The 18,543-nt window shown below is 39.5% G+C and overlaps 1 protein-coding gene across 1 annotated transcript in view; it reads right to left on the reverse strand.

Annotated features, from left to right (window-relative positions):
- Positions 1-7,559, reverse strand: part of ANKRD45 (ankyrin repeat domain 45) — a 40,546-nt gene extending 32,987 nt beyond the window's left edge. Inside the window, exon 1 of the mRNA XM_068986629.1 lies at positions 7,199-7,559. Coding sequence (XP_068842730.1) covers positions 7,199-7,550 — 352 coding nt within the window. The 5' untranslated portion in view covers positions 7,551-7,559. The remainder of the gene's footprint in view (positions 1-7,198) is intronic.
- Positions 7,560-18,543: the final 10,984 nt, after the last annotated feature.

Raw genomic sequence — 18,543 nt, forward strand, 5'->3', positions numbered from 1 at the left:
TGTGGAATCTTCCCAGACCAGGAATTGAACCATGTCCCCTGCACTGCAACGTGAATTCTTATCCACTGAGCTACCAAGGAAGTCCAAGACTAATACATTTTAAATACAAAAGTTATGTTTATAACATAAAATATCAGATAAAAGCATAACTACAAACAAATGTTAAGTATATACTGTCATTCTATTAGCAATATAAATTGTCAGATAAAACTAATAAAATTTAAAGATTAAAAAGCAAATACTATTAAAAATGAAAAAACTATAATCATGAAAATCACAAATAAAACATTATTTTATTTTTTAAGTGGGTCAATGATTTCAACAGGACATTTCTGTGCAAATTTTTTCAGCTATTAAAGTTTTTCTCACTCAACATTAGTTGGAAGTAGTTATAAACCAACACCAAATACTTTCCTTCAAATTATCTCATTTCTAATTTTAAAAGACAGAGATATGTCTGAACAGTTTTTTGCTTTTTTTAATAGAATTGCAATCTTTCTATTGAGAGTAGGCTGTAATCATTTTCTCCAAAGAAAACACTGAGGGTTCATATTTGTCCTTTTTAGTTTCCACATAAAAAGAGAGAGAGTCCATTCCAGTTTCCTTATCAATTTCAATTTCAAAGCTGTGAGATTCACATTCTACTTGTTTGGGAGCCTCGTGAACTCAAGAATTATTCTTACAATAGAATTTGCAATACCACAATATGGACCATCTACATTTGTAATCTTCAATTTGTCTTTTTATATACACAGCAATTAAATCATTGAAATTGTTCTCAATCCAAAAATGACTCTAATTTCATATGTTTAAAATACCAAATAAAACTATTACACCTAGAAAAAGGCCAGTATTTCATCACCTAAAATACTGGGTAAGTACACCAGGATAGCAAAAATATTTTAACACTAAAATCTGCTATTGCAGTTACTATCTGATACTGCAGTTACTGCCACCTGCCATGCCTTATCCTTCAACTTCCTTTGTCTGATAAACTCTTGGTCACTATTCAAGATTCTATATATAGACTTCCTTGGCGGTCCAGTGGTTAAGACTCCACACTTTCACTGCAGGGGACACATGTTCAATCTGTGGTAAGGGAATTAAGATCCCAAGTGCCACGTGGTGCAGCCAAAAAAAAAAAAAAAAACTCAACATATTGCCTCTTCTATAAAGCATTCCTTGACCATGTCCAACACTTTCAGGTAAATCTGACTGGTCTCTCCTCTGAGCTATCACTGTACTTTGTCTCATCATATATCATCTATTTAGACATCTGTTTTCTGCTAACTGTGAACTTGATCAAGTTTGCTGAATTCATTCATCTTTCTATCCCCAGTTCCCAGCTCAAGACCTGGCTATTCCTCCACCTTTAAAAAATATTTACTGATTGTAGGGAAAGGCAGAGTTTAAAATAGTATTTAGTTTCAATCATGTTTGTTTGAATGTGGCAAGGCTGAGAAACCAAAGCCTTACCAGAACCAAAGGTGGTTCCATCAATAACCTACAAACTGCACACAAATGTCCTTGGCTCAAACAGAAAACAAGGTACTTCCCAATAGACCAGAAGTCAGTAGTACAGAGAGCTCAGACTGTAAGAACTGCTTCATCCTCCTTCCTTCTGATCAAAGAGATGAGATTGTAAAAACTGTTTCATCATCCTTCCTTTGAATCAAAATTGTCCAATTCTCCAATATTTAAAAGGAAATGAAATCCTGAATACAAATGTGATCTCTGAGAATCATCCACAAATAAATGGCACACATCTTCTTAAAGAGATATCTACCACAATTCTTCACCCAGAAGTCCCTGAATTTTAGGCCAATGGCTTCTATGTTGCAAAAATCAATAGTGTTCACAGATCCTTAAAAAAAGAAAATTCTATCATTTGTAACAACATGGATGAACCTGAAGGGCATTATGCCAAGTGAAATAAGTCAGAGAGGAAAAGCCAAATACCGCTTCGTATCACTTCTGTGAGGAAATCTAAAATAAAAAATTAAATCCATAGAAACAGAGTGGAAAAGTGGTACCAGGGGCTTGAGGAGTGGGGGAAATACGGAGAGACTGGAGAAAAGGTACAAACTTCAGTTAGAAGAGGAAAAGATCCCAGGACCTAATATATAACACAATGACTATAGTTAATAACTGTATTATATAATTGAAATTTCCTGAGAGTAGAACTCAAATGTTTGGACAAAAAAAAAAAAAATCTTTGCACTGATCTGTTCTCCCATGTAAACAAGCTCATGATAACTGAATCAATACCAACCAAACAAGAAATTTACTGGTAAACTGTAATGTAATTCATTATTTACACTGGGCTGTAAGAAGCACAAGCTGGAATCAAGACTGCCGGGAGAAATATCAATAACCTCAGATATGCAGATGACACCACCCTTATGGCAGAAAGTGAAGAGGAACTAAAAAGCTCTTGATGAAAGTGAAACAGGAGAGTGAAAAAGTTGACTTAAAACTCAACATTCAGAAAACGAAAATCATGGCATCCAGTCCCATCACTTCATGGGAAATAGATGGGGAAACAGTGGAAACAGTGTCAGACTTTATTTTGGGGGGCTCCAAAATCACTGCAGATGGTGATTGCAGCTATGATATTAAAAGACGCTTACTCCTTATAAGGAAAGTTATGATCAACCTAGATAGCATATTCAAAAGCAGACACATTACTTTGCCAACAAAGGTCCATCTAGTCAAGACTATGGTTTTTCCAGTGGACATGTATGGATGTGAGAGTTGGACTGTGAAGAAAGCTGAGTGCCGAAGAATTGATGCTTTTGAACTGTGGTGTTGGAGAAGGCTCTTGAGAGTCCCTTGGACTGCAAGGGGATCCAACCACTCCATCCTAGAGGAGATCAGTCCTGGGTGTTCATTGGAAGGACTGATGCTAAAGCTGAAACTCCAATACTCTGGCCACCTCATGCGAAGAGTTGACTCATTGGAAAAGACCCTGATGCTAGGAGGGATTGGGGGCAGGAGGAAAAGGGGATGAAAGAGGATGAGATGGCTGGATGGCATCACTGACTCGATGGACATGAGTTTGAATGAACTCCGGGAGTTGATGATGGACAGGGAAGCCTGGCGTGCTGTGATTCATGGGGTCGCGAAGAGTCAGACACGACGAGTGACTGAACTGAACTGAACTGAAGTAATAGTTAGAACTGGACATGGAACAACAGACTGGTTCCAAATAGCAAAAGGAGTACATCAAGGCTGTATATTGTCACCCTGCTTATTTAATTTATATGCAGAGTACATCATGAGACACACTGGACTGGATGAAGCACAAGCTGGAATCAAGATTGCTGGAGGAAATATCAATAATCTCAGATATACATATGACACCAACCACCATTATGGCAGAAAGTGAAGAACTAAAGAGCATCTCAATGAAAGTGAAAGAGGAGAGTGAAAAAGTTGGCTTAAAACTCAACATTCAGAAAACGAAGGTCATGGCATCCAGTCCCATCACTTCATGGCAAATAGATGGGGAAACACTGGAAACAGTGGCTGACTTTATTTTGGGGGTCTCCAAAATCCCTGCAGATGGTGACTGCTGCCATGAAATTAAAAGACACTTACTCCTTGGAAGGAAAGTTATGACCAACCTAGATAGCATATTCAAAAGCAGACACATTACTTTGCCGATAAAGGCCCATCTAGTCAAGGCTATGGTCTTTCTAGTAGTCATGTATGGATGTGAGGGTTGGACTCCAAAGAAAGCTGAGAGCTGAAGAATTGATGCTTTTGAACTGTGGTGTTGGAGAAGACTCTTGAGAGTCCCTTGGACTGCAAGGAGATCCAACCAGTCCATCCTAAAGGAAATGAGTCCTGAATATTCGTTGGAAGGACTGATGCTGAAGCTGAAACTCCAATACTTTGGCCACCTGATGTGAAGAGCTGACTCATTTGAAAAGACTGTGATGCTGGAAAAGACTGAATGCAGGAGAAGGGGATGACAGAGGACAAGATGGTTGGATGGCATCACAGACTCAATGGACATGAGTTTGGGTAAACTCTGGGAGTTGATGATGGACAGGGAGCCCTGGCATGCTGTGGTCCATAGGGTCGCAAAGAGTCAGACACAACTGAGCGACTGAACTGAACTGAACTGAAGTAATAATCACCAAGTTGCCTGGTACAATTAGGTTAGCCAGTTCATGCAAAATTTCATTACAAAATCATCTTCATTAAAATGGCAAACAAGCTTACAATTTCCCAGAACATCATATATCATCTAAGTCCTGGTTCCTTTTAATTTAGCAATTCTTCTCTCAATTTCTCTGTCTCCTCTGTCATTTTACTATAAGCAGCAAGAAAAAAACAGGATGCACCTTCAACTTCTGCTAAATGAGAAGATTTCATGGTAAGCATGAAATCAGAATGAAGATATGGATTATCTTAGAGTACATCATCAAACTCAAAAGACTGTATAGCTATCTTCACACACTGGAAAATATCTAACAAGAGGATGGCAATACCCATATCAATTAGTCAGGGCACCCTCTCCCTGGAGTGCTGGAGGTACACTATCAGATATTTGATTTAAGGCTCTCATTTTCTTTTATGTAGTATGATTTTTAGACATTACTATTAGTCCTATTTTTATGGATGCAATATTAGATATTACTATTAGTCCCATTTTTATGGATGAAGAAACTGTAGCATGGAGAGGTTATATAACTTGCCCAAGTTAAATAGCTTAAAATTCAATATTAGATAAATTTTGCTACGAGTTTTCCACAGACTTAAGAAAAGCTTCTTCTGTTCCTATTTACCCAAAAGCTTTCATCATGAATGAATGCTACATTTTCTTCCAAAAGACTTTTCTATATCTATTGAGATGATCAGGTAGTTTTGTTTATATAATCTTTTAGTGTAGTGAATTATACTAACAATTTTTCTAATGTTAAAGCCATCCTTGAGGTCTCGCTGGTAGCCCAGTGGTTGAGAATCTGCCTGCCAATGCAGGGAACACAGGTTTGATCCCTACTCCAGGAAGATCCCACATGCTGTGGAGCAACTAAGCCCATGCACCACAACTTCTGAGCCTGCGCTCTAGAGCCCAGGAGCCACAACTACTGAAGCCAGAACACCTAGAGCCTGTGCTCCAAAACAAGAGAACTGCTGCATTGAGAAGCCTATGCACCACAATGAGAAGAGCCTCTGCTCTCCACAAGCACTCGAGCAGCAACAAAGACCCAGTGCAGCCAAAACTGATAGATAAATCTTTTTTTAAAAAGCAAATTTTTGCATAAATGGGATAAACCCAAGCTAGTCCAATAAATGTTTCAACATACATTAGATTCAATTTGTTAATATTTTAAGATGCTTGCATCTGTGTTATTAAATGATTGGCCTATAATTTTCCTTTCTAAAGCTTGTCCTTAACTAGTTTTGCTATAAAAGTTATCTCATAAAATAAGCAGCTGTCCAACTCTCTTTATATTCTATGGAAACTGTGTATAAGCTAGAGATTATTTCTTCCTTATAAGGGTAGTAAACCATATATTTTAAAACATTTGAGTTAGGAATTGGAAAGGGTGGGAGAATCAGGCAGATTCTGATTACTTATTCAATTTTTTAAAATAATCGTAGATCTAATCAAGTTTCTATTTTTTTTCTTGACTCAATTTTGATAATATATATTTTATTGAAGAAACTGTCCACTTCTTCCATGTTTTCAAATGTATTATCATGAAGTTGTTTGATATTTTCTAATAATTTTTTAAATCTTATTTTTTCCTGTGTGAATACTTCATTTTAAAATTCCAAATATTATTTACACTCTCTCCTTCTTATAATATCACGTATCAAAAATTATCAATATTATCAAATGTTTTTTCAACTTTTCACTAAACCAGATTTTGGTTTTGTTGATTCTCTTTATTGTTTGTTTGTTTGCTTGTTTGTTCTGGCTGCACTGTGCAGCTTACAGATCAGGAATCTCAGTCCACCAAGGATCAAACCTGGCACCCTGCAGTGGAAGGTAGACTCCAAACCACTGGACTGACAGAGAATTCCCTCTTTATTGTTTCTTTATTTTCAATGTCATTATTTTACTCTATTATTTATCTTCTTCTTTCTTTGGATTTTCAGTTGTTATTTTTCTAACTCCTTGAGTTAAATACTTTGCTAATTTTCAATATTTTTTATTCTAATATATGTATTAAACTAGAATTTTAATTTTAGTTTTATTTCACAGGGTCTGACATAGCAATCCTGTTGCCACCTAAATATTTCATAATTTCTATTATATTTTCTGTCACCAATGGATAATTGAAAGTGTGTTCCTGTTTCCAAAATTATAGGGATTTTCAGTTATCTTTTTGTCACTGTTTTCTAATTTTATTTTACTGTGGTCAGAGACCACAGACTGCATGCTATAGTTTATTTGATAATTGTTGGCACTTCCGTTATGGCCTAACACATTATCAGTTTTTTTAACTGTTCCATGTAAGCATGAACAAAATGTATATTTGCTATTTGCTAAAGACCACTGTTTCATTTTCTACAATGACCATGTCTTATAGTTCCAATCTGAAGAAAACAGTGACTTAATTTAAAGAGCTAACTGAATACTGACTATAAAAATTAATAAATCTTCCAAGGAAATAGGTAGTAAGATTATTGAGCACTTATTATATACCAACTTTATATTATCATACTTAATCCTCATAACCTACAAGGAAAACCCTATAAAGAAAATACAATCATCCTCATTTAGTAGATGAAACAGAGACACAAAATGATTAGGTAACTTGCCCAAGTCACCCAGTTAATAAATATCAAATTCTGTATTCTTAATTCCCTGGTGGCTCAGACAGTAAGTCTGTCTACAATGCGGGAGACCCGGGTTCGATCCCCGGGTTGGGAAGATCTCCTGGAGAAGGAAATGGCAATCCACTCCAGGACTATTGCCTGGAAAATCCCATGGACAGAGGAGCCTGGTAGGCTACAGTCCATGGGGTCGCAAAGAGTCGGACACAACTGAGCGACGTCACTTCACTTCAAGCTATACTATAATAACATGCATATACACACATTCATGTATATATATATACACTTAACATATGCAAAATATAAAGCAGGGACATCAAATTTATCCAAATTTAAAGGCAATACATGGTATCTTTAGGTAGTTATAAGTAATAGTGATGAGAGAAAAAAGACAAAATACCTCTGGTGGTTTTCTCATTCAGATTCACACCATATTTGGCCAAAGCTCTAATCACATCACTTTGCCCAGCCATGCAAGCTGCATACAACAAATTTCTCCCAACGATGTCTTCCTCCAAGAGTAGCTGCATGGCCTGCTCATGGTGAGAGTTCTCAGGATCCTCAAAAATCTTTTGCAAACCTTCTACATCCCCTGTGAGAGCAGGTGGTAAGAGGGGGTTAATGGTGGCAGTTTCCTCTGCTTCTTTGGATTCTTCTTCTTCTTCACTATCATCTTCTTCCTCTTCTTCTTGCAGTGAGGAAAATATTAATTTTTCTGAACTCTCTGACTCTGGGGGTACTTCTGACTCCATTAACTCCAAAAATACCTGAGATCAAAAAAGAGAAAAAGTAATAGAAACATACTCAAACAAATCAGCATTTGTTTATTTACTTGTTTGATCAGTCAACTGACAATATGAATGGAATGAAAATACTTAGTTGGTTCAAAATAATTATAAAATACTTCATTCATTCAATCAGTAAAGTTTATCATGCACCAATAGACTGCCTGAATATATACTAAAATGCTGAAAGTGTGATGCAAATAGTAAATTCAATAGGAACAGGAGAAAAAACATCAATGTGGGTGAGATACATTAGGAAAAGATTGAAAGAGAATGTTAAAGAGACTCATCTGTTTAAACAAGGATCCATGTTGGGGAGAAGTAATCAATACAGTTGGATCACTGAAGCCAGATTATTAAGACCTTAAAAATTAGGTCACTTTGCCAACAAAGGTCCATATAGTCAAAGCTACGGTTTTTCCAGGAGTCAAGTATGGATTAGAGAGATGGACCATAAAGAAGGCTGATGCTTTCCAACTATGGAACTGGAGAAGACTCTTGAGAGTCCCTTGGACAGCAAGGAGATCAAACCAGTTAATCCTAAAAGAAATCAATCCTGAATATACACTGGAAGGACTGATGCTGAAGCTGAAGCTCTAACACTTTGGTGACCCACTGCGAAGAGCCAACTCACTGGAAAAGGCCCTGAAGCTGGGAAAGACTGAAGGCAGGAGGAGAAAGAGCAACAGAGGATGAAATGGTTGAATGGCATCATGAACTCAATGCACATGAGTTTGAGCAACTCCAGGAGATAGTGAAGGACAGGGAAGCCTGGCATGTGGCAGTCCATGGGGTTGCAAAAAGTCGGATACAACTTGGCAACTGAACAACAAAAATGTGAAATGAGCAAAACTGTGTGGTAGTTTGAACATTCTTTGGCATTCTCTTTCTTAGGGATTGGATTGAAAACTGACCACTTCGGGCCCTGTGGCCACTACTGAGTTTTCCAAATTTGCTGGCCTATTGAGTGCAGCACTTTCACACCATCATCTTTTAGGATTTGAAACAGCTCAGCTGGAATTCCATCACCTCCACTAGCTTTGTTCATAGTGAAACTTCCTAAGAGCCACCTGACTTCATGCTCCAGGATGTCTGGCTCTAGGTGAGTGAACACACCATTGTAGTTCTCTGGGTCATGAAGATCTTTTTTGATCACAGATAGTTCTTCTGTGTATTCTTGCCACCTCTTATTAATATCTTCTGCTTCAGTTCAGTTCAGTTCAGTGACTCAGTCATGTCCGACTCTTTGTGACCCCATGGATCGCAGCATGCCAGGCCTCCCTGTCCATCACCAACTCCCGGAGTTCACTCAAACTCATGTCCATCGAGTTGGTGATGCTATCCAGCCATCTCATCCTCTGTAGTCCCCCTCTCCTCCTGCCCCCAATTCCCTCCCAGCATCAGAGTCTTTTCCAATGAGTCAACTCTTCGCATGAGGTGGCCAAAGTATTGGAGTTTCAGCTTTAGCATCAGTCCTTCCAATGAATACCCAGGATTGATCTCCTTTAGAATGGACTGATTGACACCCATGGCGGATTCATGTTGATGTATGGCAAAAACAATACAATATTGTAGCAAAAAAAAATAAATAAAATCTGAAAATAAAAAAATGATGCACTGGTTGGATCTCCTTGCAATCCAAGGGACTCTCAAGAGTCTTCTAAAATGGACTGGTTGAATCTCCTTGCAGTCCAAGAGACTCTCAAGAGTCTTCTCCAACACCACAGTTCAAAAGCATCAATTCTTCGGTGCTCAGTTTTCTTCACAGTCTGACTCTCACATCCATACATGACCACTAGAAAAACCATAGCCTTGGCTAGATGGACCTTAGTCGGCAAAATAATGTCTCTGCTTTTGAATATGCTATCTAGGTTGGTCATAACTATCCTTCCAAGGAGTAAGCGTCTTTTAATTTCATGGCTGCAGTCACCATCTGCAGGGATTTTGGAGCCCAAAAAAATAAAGTCTGACACTGTTTCCACTGTTTCCCCATCTATTTCCCATGAAGTGATGGGACCAGATGCCATGATCTTCGTTTTCTAAATGTTGAGTTTTAAGCCAACTTTTTCACTCTCCTCTTTCACTTTCATCGAGAGGCTCTTTAGTTCTTCTTCGCTTTCTGCCATAAGGTGGTGTCATCTGCATATCTGAGGTTATTGATATTTCTCCCGGCAATCTTGATTCCAGCTTGTGCTTCTTCCAGCCCGGTGTTTCTCATAATGTACTCTGCATAGAAGTTAAATAAGCAGAGTGACAATATACAGCCTTGACGTACTCCTTTTCCTATTTGGAACCAGTCTGTTGTTCCATGTCCAGTTCTAACTGCTGCTTCCTGACCTGCATACAGGTTTCTCAAGAGGCAGGTCAGGTGGTCTGGTATTCCCATCTCTTGAAGAATTTTCCAGTTTATTCTGATCCACACAATTAAAGGCTTTGGCATAGTCAATAAAGCAGAAATGGATGTTTTTCTGGAACTCTCTTGCTTTTTCCATGATCCAGTGGATGTTGGCAATTTGATCTCTGGTTCCTCTGCCTTTTCTAAAACCAGCTTGAACATCTGGAAGTTCATGGTTCACATACTGCTGAAGCCTGGCTTGGAGAATCTTAAGCATTACTTTACTAGCGTGTGAGATGAGTGCAATTGTGCAGTAGTTTGAGCATTCTTTGGCATTGGAATGAAAATTGACCTTTTCCAGTCCTGTGGCCACTGCTGAGTTTTCCAAATTTGCTGACATAGTGAGTACAGTGCTTCCACACCATCAATCTTTTAGGGTTTGAAATAGCTCAACTGGAATTCCATCACCTCCACTAGCTTTGTTTGTAGTGATGCTTCCTAAAGCACATTTGACTTACCATTCCAGGATGTCTGGCTTTAGGTGAGTGATCACACCATCATGATTATCTGGGTCATGAAGATCTTTTTTGTATAGTTCTTCTGTGTATTCTTGCCACCTCTTCTTAATATCTTTTGCTTCAGCTAGGTCCATACCATTTCTATCCTTTACTGAGCCCATCTTTGCATAAGATGTTCCCGTGGTATCTCTATTTTTCCTGAAGAGATTTCTAGTCTTTCCCATTCTATTGTTTTCCTCTATTTCTTTGCATTGCTCACTTAAGAAGATTTTCTTATCTCTCCTTGCTATTCTCTGGAGCTCTGCATTCAGTTGGATATATCTTTCCCTTTCTCCTTTGCCTTTCACTTCTCTTCTTTCCTCGGCTATTTGTAAAGTCTCCTCAGACAACTTCTTAGATATTGAAAAAACTAATATGTTTGTTTTAGACAATAGTTTTTCCTGTAAGAAATATGTAACTTATGTTCACTATGCAGTGGGTTTACGCTATTGTTAAAATAATTAATAAACCTTTTTTTAATTGTTTTTAGTTCTAGTTCTTACTAGATTTGTAATAGTTACTGTATGAATAGATATTTTCTTGGCCCAGAAAAGTTCTAACATGAATCAAAACTGCAACCCCACCACATATAACCAACAGTTCATACAGAACATGACCATGGAGAGGAAAGGAGGTCTGGAACTCTGAAGGCAGAATCGCAGAGCAGACTATGAGTCAGAAGACCCATGCTTTAGTCCTGGTTTATTAATAATGCAACTTTTCTGAACTCATTCTCAACAATGAATTAAGAATAGCTCTGCCTTACTAAATTAGTGTGAATTTTAACTATAAAAGTTGCATTCTCTGGAGGCTACTAAGGCCCTCGTGGGGCCTCCTGGGTGGCTCGGTGGTAAAGAATCCACCTGCCAATGCAGGAGATGTGGGTTCCATCCCTGGGTCAGGAAGATCCGCTGGAGAAGGAAATGACAATCCACTCTAGTATTCTTGCCTGGGAAATCCCATGGACAGAAAAGCCTGGTGGGCTATAGTATATAGGGCCTCAAAGACTCCGACGCCACTTAGAAACTAAACAACAACAACAACGCACTCCTAATATAAAATCACATAGGTCTCTGGTTCACAGACATCAGAGTCTGGTGGGAAAGACACACAAATCAGCAATGACGCAGTGGGATGAAGGACGTGATAAGCAAAGGGTGCTTGGAAAGGAAAGAGACTGGACCTCTAAATGAGACTTAGAGTGGGGAGGTCCCGGGAAGGCTTCCCAGAAGAGGTGACACTTGGTATTGAAGAGCAGGAGACTTAAAAGAAGGTAATGGGATAAGCAAAAACAAAGGACCAGGAAGGCAGACAAGGCTGTATGAAGTTGTGGTAGAGGGATAAATCTCAAGGGCCTTTTAAACCAACTGATTTTTTTCTTCGAAAAATGTAGTCCCTTGAGGATTGTAAGTGCCAGCTCAAGAAGGCCTCAAAGGGCTCCTAGGGTTAAACAAAGGGAATGCCGGAGGATGAGGATGCGGAAAGTGGCAGCCTCAGTGGAGAGCTGGGGGTGTGCCGGAGGGGACACCTAAAGCACAGGGTCGGCCCTCGGGGCGCGACCCGCGACGCAGCGCTAGGTTCTGAGGCAAAGCCTGAAGACGCCGCGGTGGCGCCCACTCTCCTCTAGCCAAACCGAACAAAGTGGCGGGGACATGCCAGTTCTCCTCAACACCCACGCGGTGCGCCGACCCTCGCCCCTCTGACCCCGGACCGAGACCCAGGACCTTTGGATTCAGACTCACCGTTCCCGAGGCCCCAGGATTGCGTGGTTACCATGGCGACGGCGCACCCGGCGCGCCGCAGCACCACCCCAAGCGCTGCGACTGCGGCGCGCAAACGTCAAGATTGCAAGGTGCAGGAAGCGAGAGGCGAGAGACGCGGGAGATTTCGTCAAAACTATTTAATTTGCTGTGTTTGGACGGTGGAGTGCGGGGTTTTTCTGCATTTTGTAAGTTTACAGTTATATGGTTCATATTTATTTTACAACTTAAAAAATAAAAATTTAAAATGAGATACGTCGTGTTGGTTGCCAGCCAGTCTTAGTCTGACCTTTGGCCTTTAAACGGAGGAATTTTCTGGAAATATGAGGATGCAGTCTAAACTATGAAAGGTTCTAATTATAACGGGCAACTTGCTTAATTTTCTGGTTTACTGAGGCTCTTTCTCCTATGGTTTAAGGTCATTGTCACCAACAAGAAACGTTACAAGAGAGCTCACAAGTGCCAACCATGGCAGGAGCGGAAGCACCTTGGAAAAAATTTCTCTTTCGATTCAGGAATTTAAGATACAAAACAGTTGACTTTTTAAAAAGGGGAGAATGATGGAGGTGGGATAGGAGTATCGAAAGAAACCAGCAGAGAAAGGCAAAGCTTGCCCAGAAATTGTGTAAATATTCACATCGATCACGGAGTGAAAACCGGCAAGTTTTTGTACTGAAGAGGAAAACATTCATTTCTTTACTGTTTCTACAAGGAAATCATTAAGGAGGAGGTAATATTTTAGAGGAACTCTAAACATTTTAGCTGGAGGCTAAATAGCCTAGTGTTAAGGCGAATATTTGGCTGTCACTATCATAGTTCTGAACTTCTGGAATACAAGAGTAATTTTGAAAAAAAAAATTTTGAAGTATAATACTAAAATTTCTTATTCAAATGAGTTGTGGTAATCAGAATTGTAGAGTTGACATTGTAGTGGGAAACAATAGTCTAGAAGCTTTGTCAGCTCTTGGCTTGCTCCTGCCATCACTGATAAAGCACATTTGCTTTACTAAACACTCATTTCCTACTGAAGTTGGTGGAAGAGCAAGACATGTTAGGTGTTTCACTTTTAATATGTTCCTTTTAATAGTCTTTAGTTTCAGGAGAGTCTTTTAGTGTCTGGATGCAAGATGACTTATGATGCATGATTGTGAATTATTCTGTTTTTAATTAATCTTCTTTGGATATATTTGTGTATTCCCAAATACAAGTGTTTCTTGAAAGTCTAAAATCGAATTAAATAAAAAATAAAATTGAATTAAATTAAATTAACTAAAAAACAAATAGAGTGCTTAAATATTATTTGTAGTACTCTGAAAGCTAGGAAGAATAGGAACACATTGAATAAGTCTGAGAATACTAGAAACAGAGTAGCCTTGTTCTATTCTTAACTCCATCTCAGAAACAGCTGCATGATTCATTCGGGCAGGCTAGGTTTGAAACTGGCCTTAGGAAAGAGATTCCTGCCTCTAGCATGGACCAGGTGCAGCAGATAGACTCCTACCATCACTTCTAACTCCCATGCCCCTCACCCAAAGCTTAGGATGAGAGTATTGAAGAGAGAGCATTGAATCTGAAGGAGACAAGTTAATGTACCAGAGGCATATCAGCAACAACCTGTGAGTGCTAACAATGGGGGCCAAGGAATACAGTGAAGGCCTGTTGTACCGAAGACATAAGGAACAGAGAATATAGCACTCTTCAAGCCCCCCTGAAATTATGTCAGCTTCAAGAAATTACAGTAGAAAGCTTTCCAAATTGATTGAATTTAAATTTACTCTAATTTACACATGCACACCCGTGGTGGATTCATGTCAATGTATGGCAAAACCAATACAGTATTGTAAAATAAAGGAAAAATAAAAATTTAAAAAAGAAAAAAAAATACTCTAAGAGAATGAGTCCTCAGAGTAGAATTTAAATTAGTTTAATTATTATATTTCTTGAATTCCATACTTTTATACTAAGAATTGCATTCTTTTTAAAATATTTTTTTTTATTAAAAAAAAATTTTGGCCACACCACATGACGTATGGGATTTTAGTTCCCTGAGAAGGGATTGAATCCACATCCCGTATGTTGGAAGCTTGGAGATTAACCACTGGACTTCCAAGGAAGTCCCAGAATTATACTCTTTATACAGTTTTATTTCTGATAAAATAATAGGATAAGTTAACTAGTGGAGAAAGTTACTCTAAGGTAACTCAATGTACTGTGTTGTTATTTAGTTGCTTAGTTGTGTTCTACTCATTGTGACCCCATGGTCTGTAGTCTGCCAGGCTCCTCTGTCTATGGGATTCTCCAGGCACGAATACTGGAGTGGGTTGCCATGTCCTCCTCCAGGGGATCTTCCCACCCATGGATCAAACCCACATCTCCTGCATTGGTAGGTGGATTCTTTACCACTGAGCCACCAAGGAAGCCTCTTAATGTGCTATATTAATATTTATATTTCTTTTACTGAAGTCCTATCATGTGCTGAATACTGTGCTAAGTGATTCATATAAATAGTATCCAATCCTCAGAGCAGCTCAATGAATGTGGTATTTTATTCTTCAAACTAAGCAAACTCAGCAAAGTTGAGTCACCTACCTAAGACCACACAGCAAGGAAAGGGCTGAACCAGAATTTGAACCTAGGTCAGTCTGGGTTTAAATTACCACAGGATTGCCACCAGTTAGCTATAGACTAATTACGTGTTAGAGTATGCCTTTCCAAACCGATAAGTTAATTTTAGAATATCTTGAGCCATTATTTTGGCAGTGATTAGATAATAGTGACACTCCTGGTGTATGACAAAAAGACTGTTTCTGCATATAGTTAATCTCCACAGCTGAAACTTGAGGAAGGAGGTACTGAACATCCATTGTTTGTGCCTGCCCATCCTTCCTCTTCTGGTAACAGCACACAGTTTTCTAGTACAGAATCCCTTTCACATACTCTCAGCCTGTGTTGTTTGGATGGGGCTGATCCCACTCCAGATCAAGTCCTGGCCAAGCAGTGTTTTCTTCACCCCTGGCCACGGTGATTAGATCAGGAAAAAACTTGAAACACAGATCAGTGTAATCAAAGCTAGTCCTGAATTTTTGCCAGAGCAGTAAGTAAATAGGCATGCTTTTTTCAGCAAGATTTGATGAAAGGGGTCAGGCTGAGTTGCCAGTACCATCTTGCCACCATGTGGAGAGAGCTTGACAGAGCAACGGAAGAGCCAAGAAGTGAATCCTGAGGATGCCACTTGAGCTCTGGAGCTAGAATACCCAATGCCATTTTTTACCTTCTTTTTTCAATTGTGTAAGTCAGTAAATTACTTTTTTCTAATTAATCCAAAAAAGATTGGATTTTTGTTACTTGTAACATCATTGCCCCATAATATGAAGGGGGAAGGAGGGGGAATATATAGGATGGTTTTATTTTAGAAACATGCTATCCTTAGGGATGCTAAGTCACTTCAGTCATGTCCCGCTCTGTGCGACCCCATAGACGGCAGCCCACCAGGCTCCGCCGTCCCTGGGATTTTCCAGGCAAGAACACTGGAGTGGGTTGCCATTTCCTTCTCCAATGCAGAAAAGTGAAAGTGAAGTCACTCAGTTGTGTCCGACTCTTCACGACCCCATGGACTGCAGCCTACCAGGCTCCTCCATCCATGGGATTTTCCAGGCAAGAGTACTGGAGTGGGGTGCCATTGCTTTCTCCGATCCTTAGGGGTACATACCTGAAATTTGGAATGGATAATATTGTAGTTATGTGTTTCACTTACAGATGAACAGCTGTGCTTGATATTATAGGTTAGTTGATCAATGTTAACCTGGAGGCAGGTTTCTAGTAAAATGCCCTAATATTCTGTCACCCTCTTGATTTCAACATCTTTGAGTTAGTGACTTAAGTGTAAATATATAAGACATACTTATCAGATAACCAAAGGCTTGTAATAATGAATAATATGATAGTGGATGGCAGAGTGAAAATCCAAATTCAAAAGATAACTAGAAATTCAACAGGCAGAGGAGTGGGAAAAGGCAATCCAAAAGAAATGTAAAATTCACGGAGGCACAAAATAAACAGCAAAGTGCATTAGTGAAACCTAAGTGGGTTGTAACTGCAAGAGAGTATGTGTTTGGGAGAGAGGTAAGAGATGTAGTTAGAGACATTGGAAGAGATCAGACAGCAATGGGGAGAATGGTTTGGAGAGGACAAGATTGTAGACAAAGAGGAGCCTAAGCTGTTCCTGGGTTTCTGTCTCTTGTGACCAGGTGGCTTGTGGTTTCCTAAATAGGGATTTTGAAAAAGGACAGGGTAGAACCAGGATAATGAGTTCAGCCTTAAAAAAATAAAGGTAGCTATATCAGTCTGCCTGATATCAGCAAACATATTATTTGAAACCAAAGTTTAGTAGACACGACTTATTTGTTTTTTAATCACTAAGTCATGTCTGACTCTTTTGTGACTCCCATGGACTGTAGCCCACCAAGCTCTTCTGTCCATGGGATTTCCCAGGCAAGAATACTGGAGTGGGTTGCAATGTCCTCCAGGGGATCTCCCCAACCCAGTGATGGAACCCACTTCTCCTGCATTAGCAGGTAGATTCTCTACCACTGAGCCACCAGGCAAGCCCTAGTAGACAAGTGAAGAGTTGCTCAGTCACATCCAACTCTTTGTGACCCCATGGAGTGCAGCCCACCAGGCTCCTCTGTCCATTGGGATTCTCCAGGCAAGAATACTGGAGTGGGTTGCCATGCCCTCTTCTAGGGGATCTTCCTAACCCAGGGATCAAACCCAGATCTCCCGCATTGCAGGCAGATTCTTTATCATCTAAGCCACCAGGGAAGCCCCTGTTAGATAAGACTAGGATATAAATATAGATTTGGGAGTTACAGATTTATAAGTGTTATCAAAAACCTACAAAGAAAATGCAGTCATCCAAGGAGAGTGAATTAAAGAACAGAGGGCTGAGGACAGATCCCTGGAGAACAATTATTAATACATCTAAGAAGTAGACAAGGTAAGATAGGGAAAAAACTATCAGAGAATGAACAAAACCAAGTGAGTGTGGCAACATAGAAGCCAAGGAAGTAATTTCAAAAGAAACTGAGAAAATAGCAGTGGAATTTAGCATTTAAAAGTACTTTTGTGAAGAGTAGCAGGCAAAATCAAGATTTCAGTGGACTGAGGCATGAAAGAGAGGTCAGAAAGTAGAACCTCTAAGTTTAAGAAAAAATCTTTTTTTAGGCTCTAAATGCAGAAAGTACCTATATTTTAACTGTAAGATAATTTTGGCCTTTGTCAGATATAACATCAGGGTCATTGATTTAGCAACTATAATTGGAAATGAGGAAGTAGGGGCTGTAAATATACACTATTCTTTTGAGAAGTTTGACTAAGATGTGGAGGGAGGAAATTGCTCAGAAGTTAAAGGAAGACAAGTATTAAGGGAGATGTCTTGGCAGAAAAAGGACCACAGAAGCCTGAATGTATCTGTAAGATGATAACAAGGAACTAGTAGGAAGAGAAGATTAAGAAAGGAGATGACAGGCTTCCCTGGTTGGTTAGTGGTCAAGTATCCCCCTGTCAGTGCAGGAAACAGGGGTTCAATCCCTGGTCTGGGAAAATCCCACAGGCTGCGGAGAAACAAAGCCCATGGGCCACAACTATTGAGCCTGTGCTCCAGAGTCCAGGAACCATAACTACTAATCCCTCAAGCCACAACTACTGAAGTCCCTGTGCCCTAGAGCCCATGCTTCAGAATAAGAGAAGCCACCACAATAAGAAGCCTGACCACTGCAAATGGAGAGTAGCCCCTACTTGATGCTACTAGAGAAAAACCCATGCAGCAACAAAGACCCAGCACACAACCAAAAATAAGTAAATAAATAAAATGTTTTGAAAAGGAGATGACTGATAAAGTAAGATCCTGAAGGAAATTGGAGGGGAAAGGGTTAAGGTATAGATGGGAAGGTTGGCCTCAAACAGAAGGAACTTAGCTTGGTCCTCTAATTCTGAAGTGGAAAAGGTATCAGTGATGTGGATACAGGTACTTTTCCTGGACTGTGGAATTGTAAATTAAAGAAACAAACAAAAAAGAAACCAAGCTTGATGGCCTTAAATTGAGTATGCTTAAACTGAGAGAGGAAGGGATGACTGAGGGGCTTGAAGACTTGGCAAAGCAAAGTTTTAAAATGTTGATGGCGTTGAAAAGGTGACAGGTTGAACACCGTGAATTTCAGTGACCCCCAACCTGCAGAATCAAGTGATTTTCTCCTGCAATGCTCAGTCACCCAGCTTGATTTGAAGTGGGTGTGAAAGAAGGGTAAAGG

The sequence above is a fragment of the Capricornis sumatraensis genome, chromosome 14 (assembly GCF_032405125.1).
Source record: "Capricornis sumatraensis isolate serow.1 chromosome 14, serow.2, whole genome shotgun sequence".
In the NCBI taxonomy this organism is placed as follows: domain Eukaryota; kingdom Metazoa; phylum Chordata; class Mammalia; order Artiodactyla; family Bovidae; genus Capricornis; species Capricornis sumatraensis.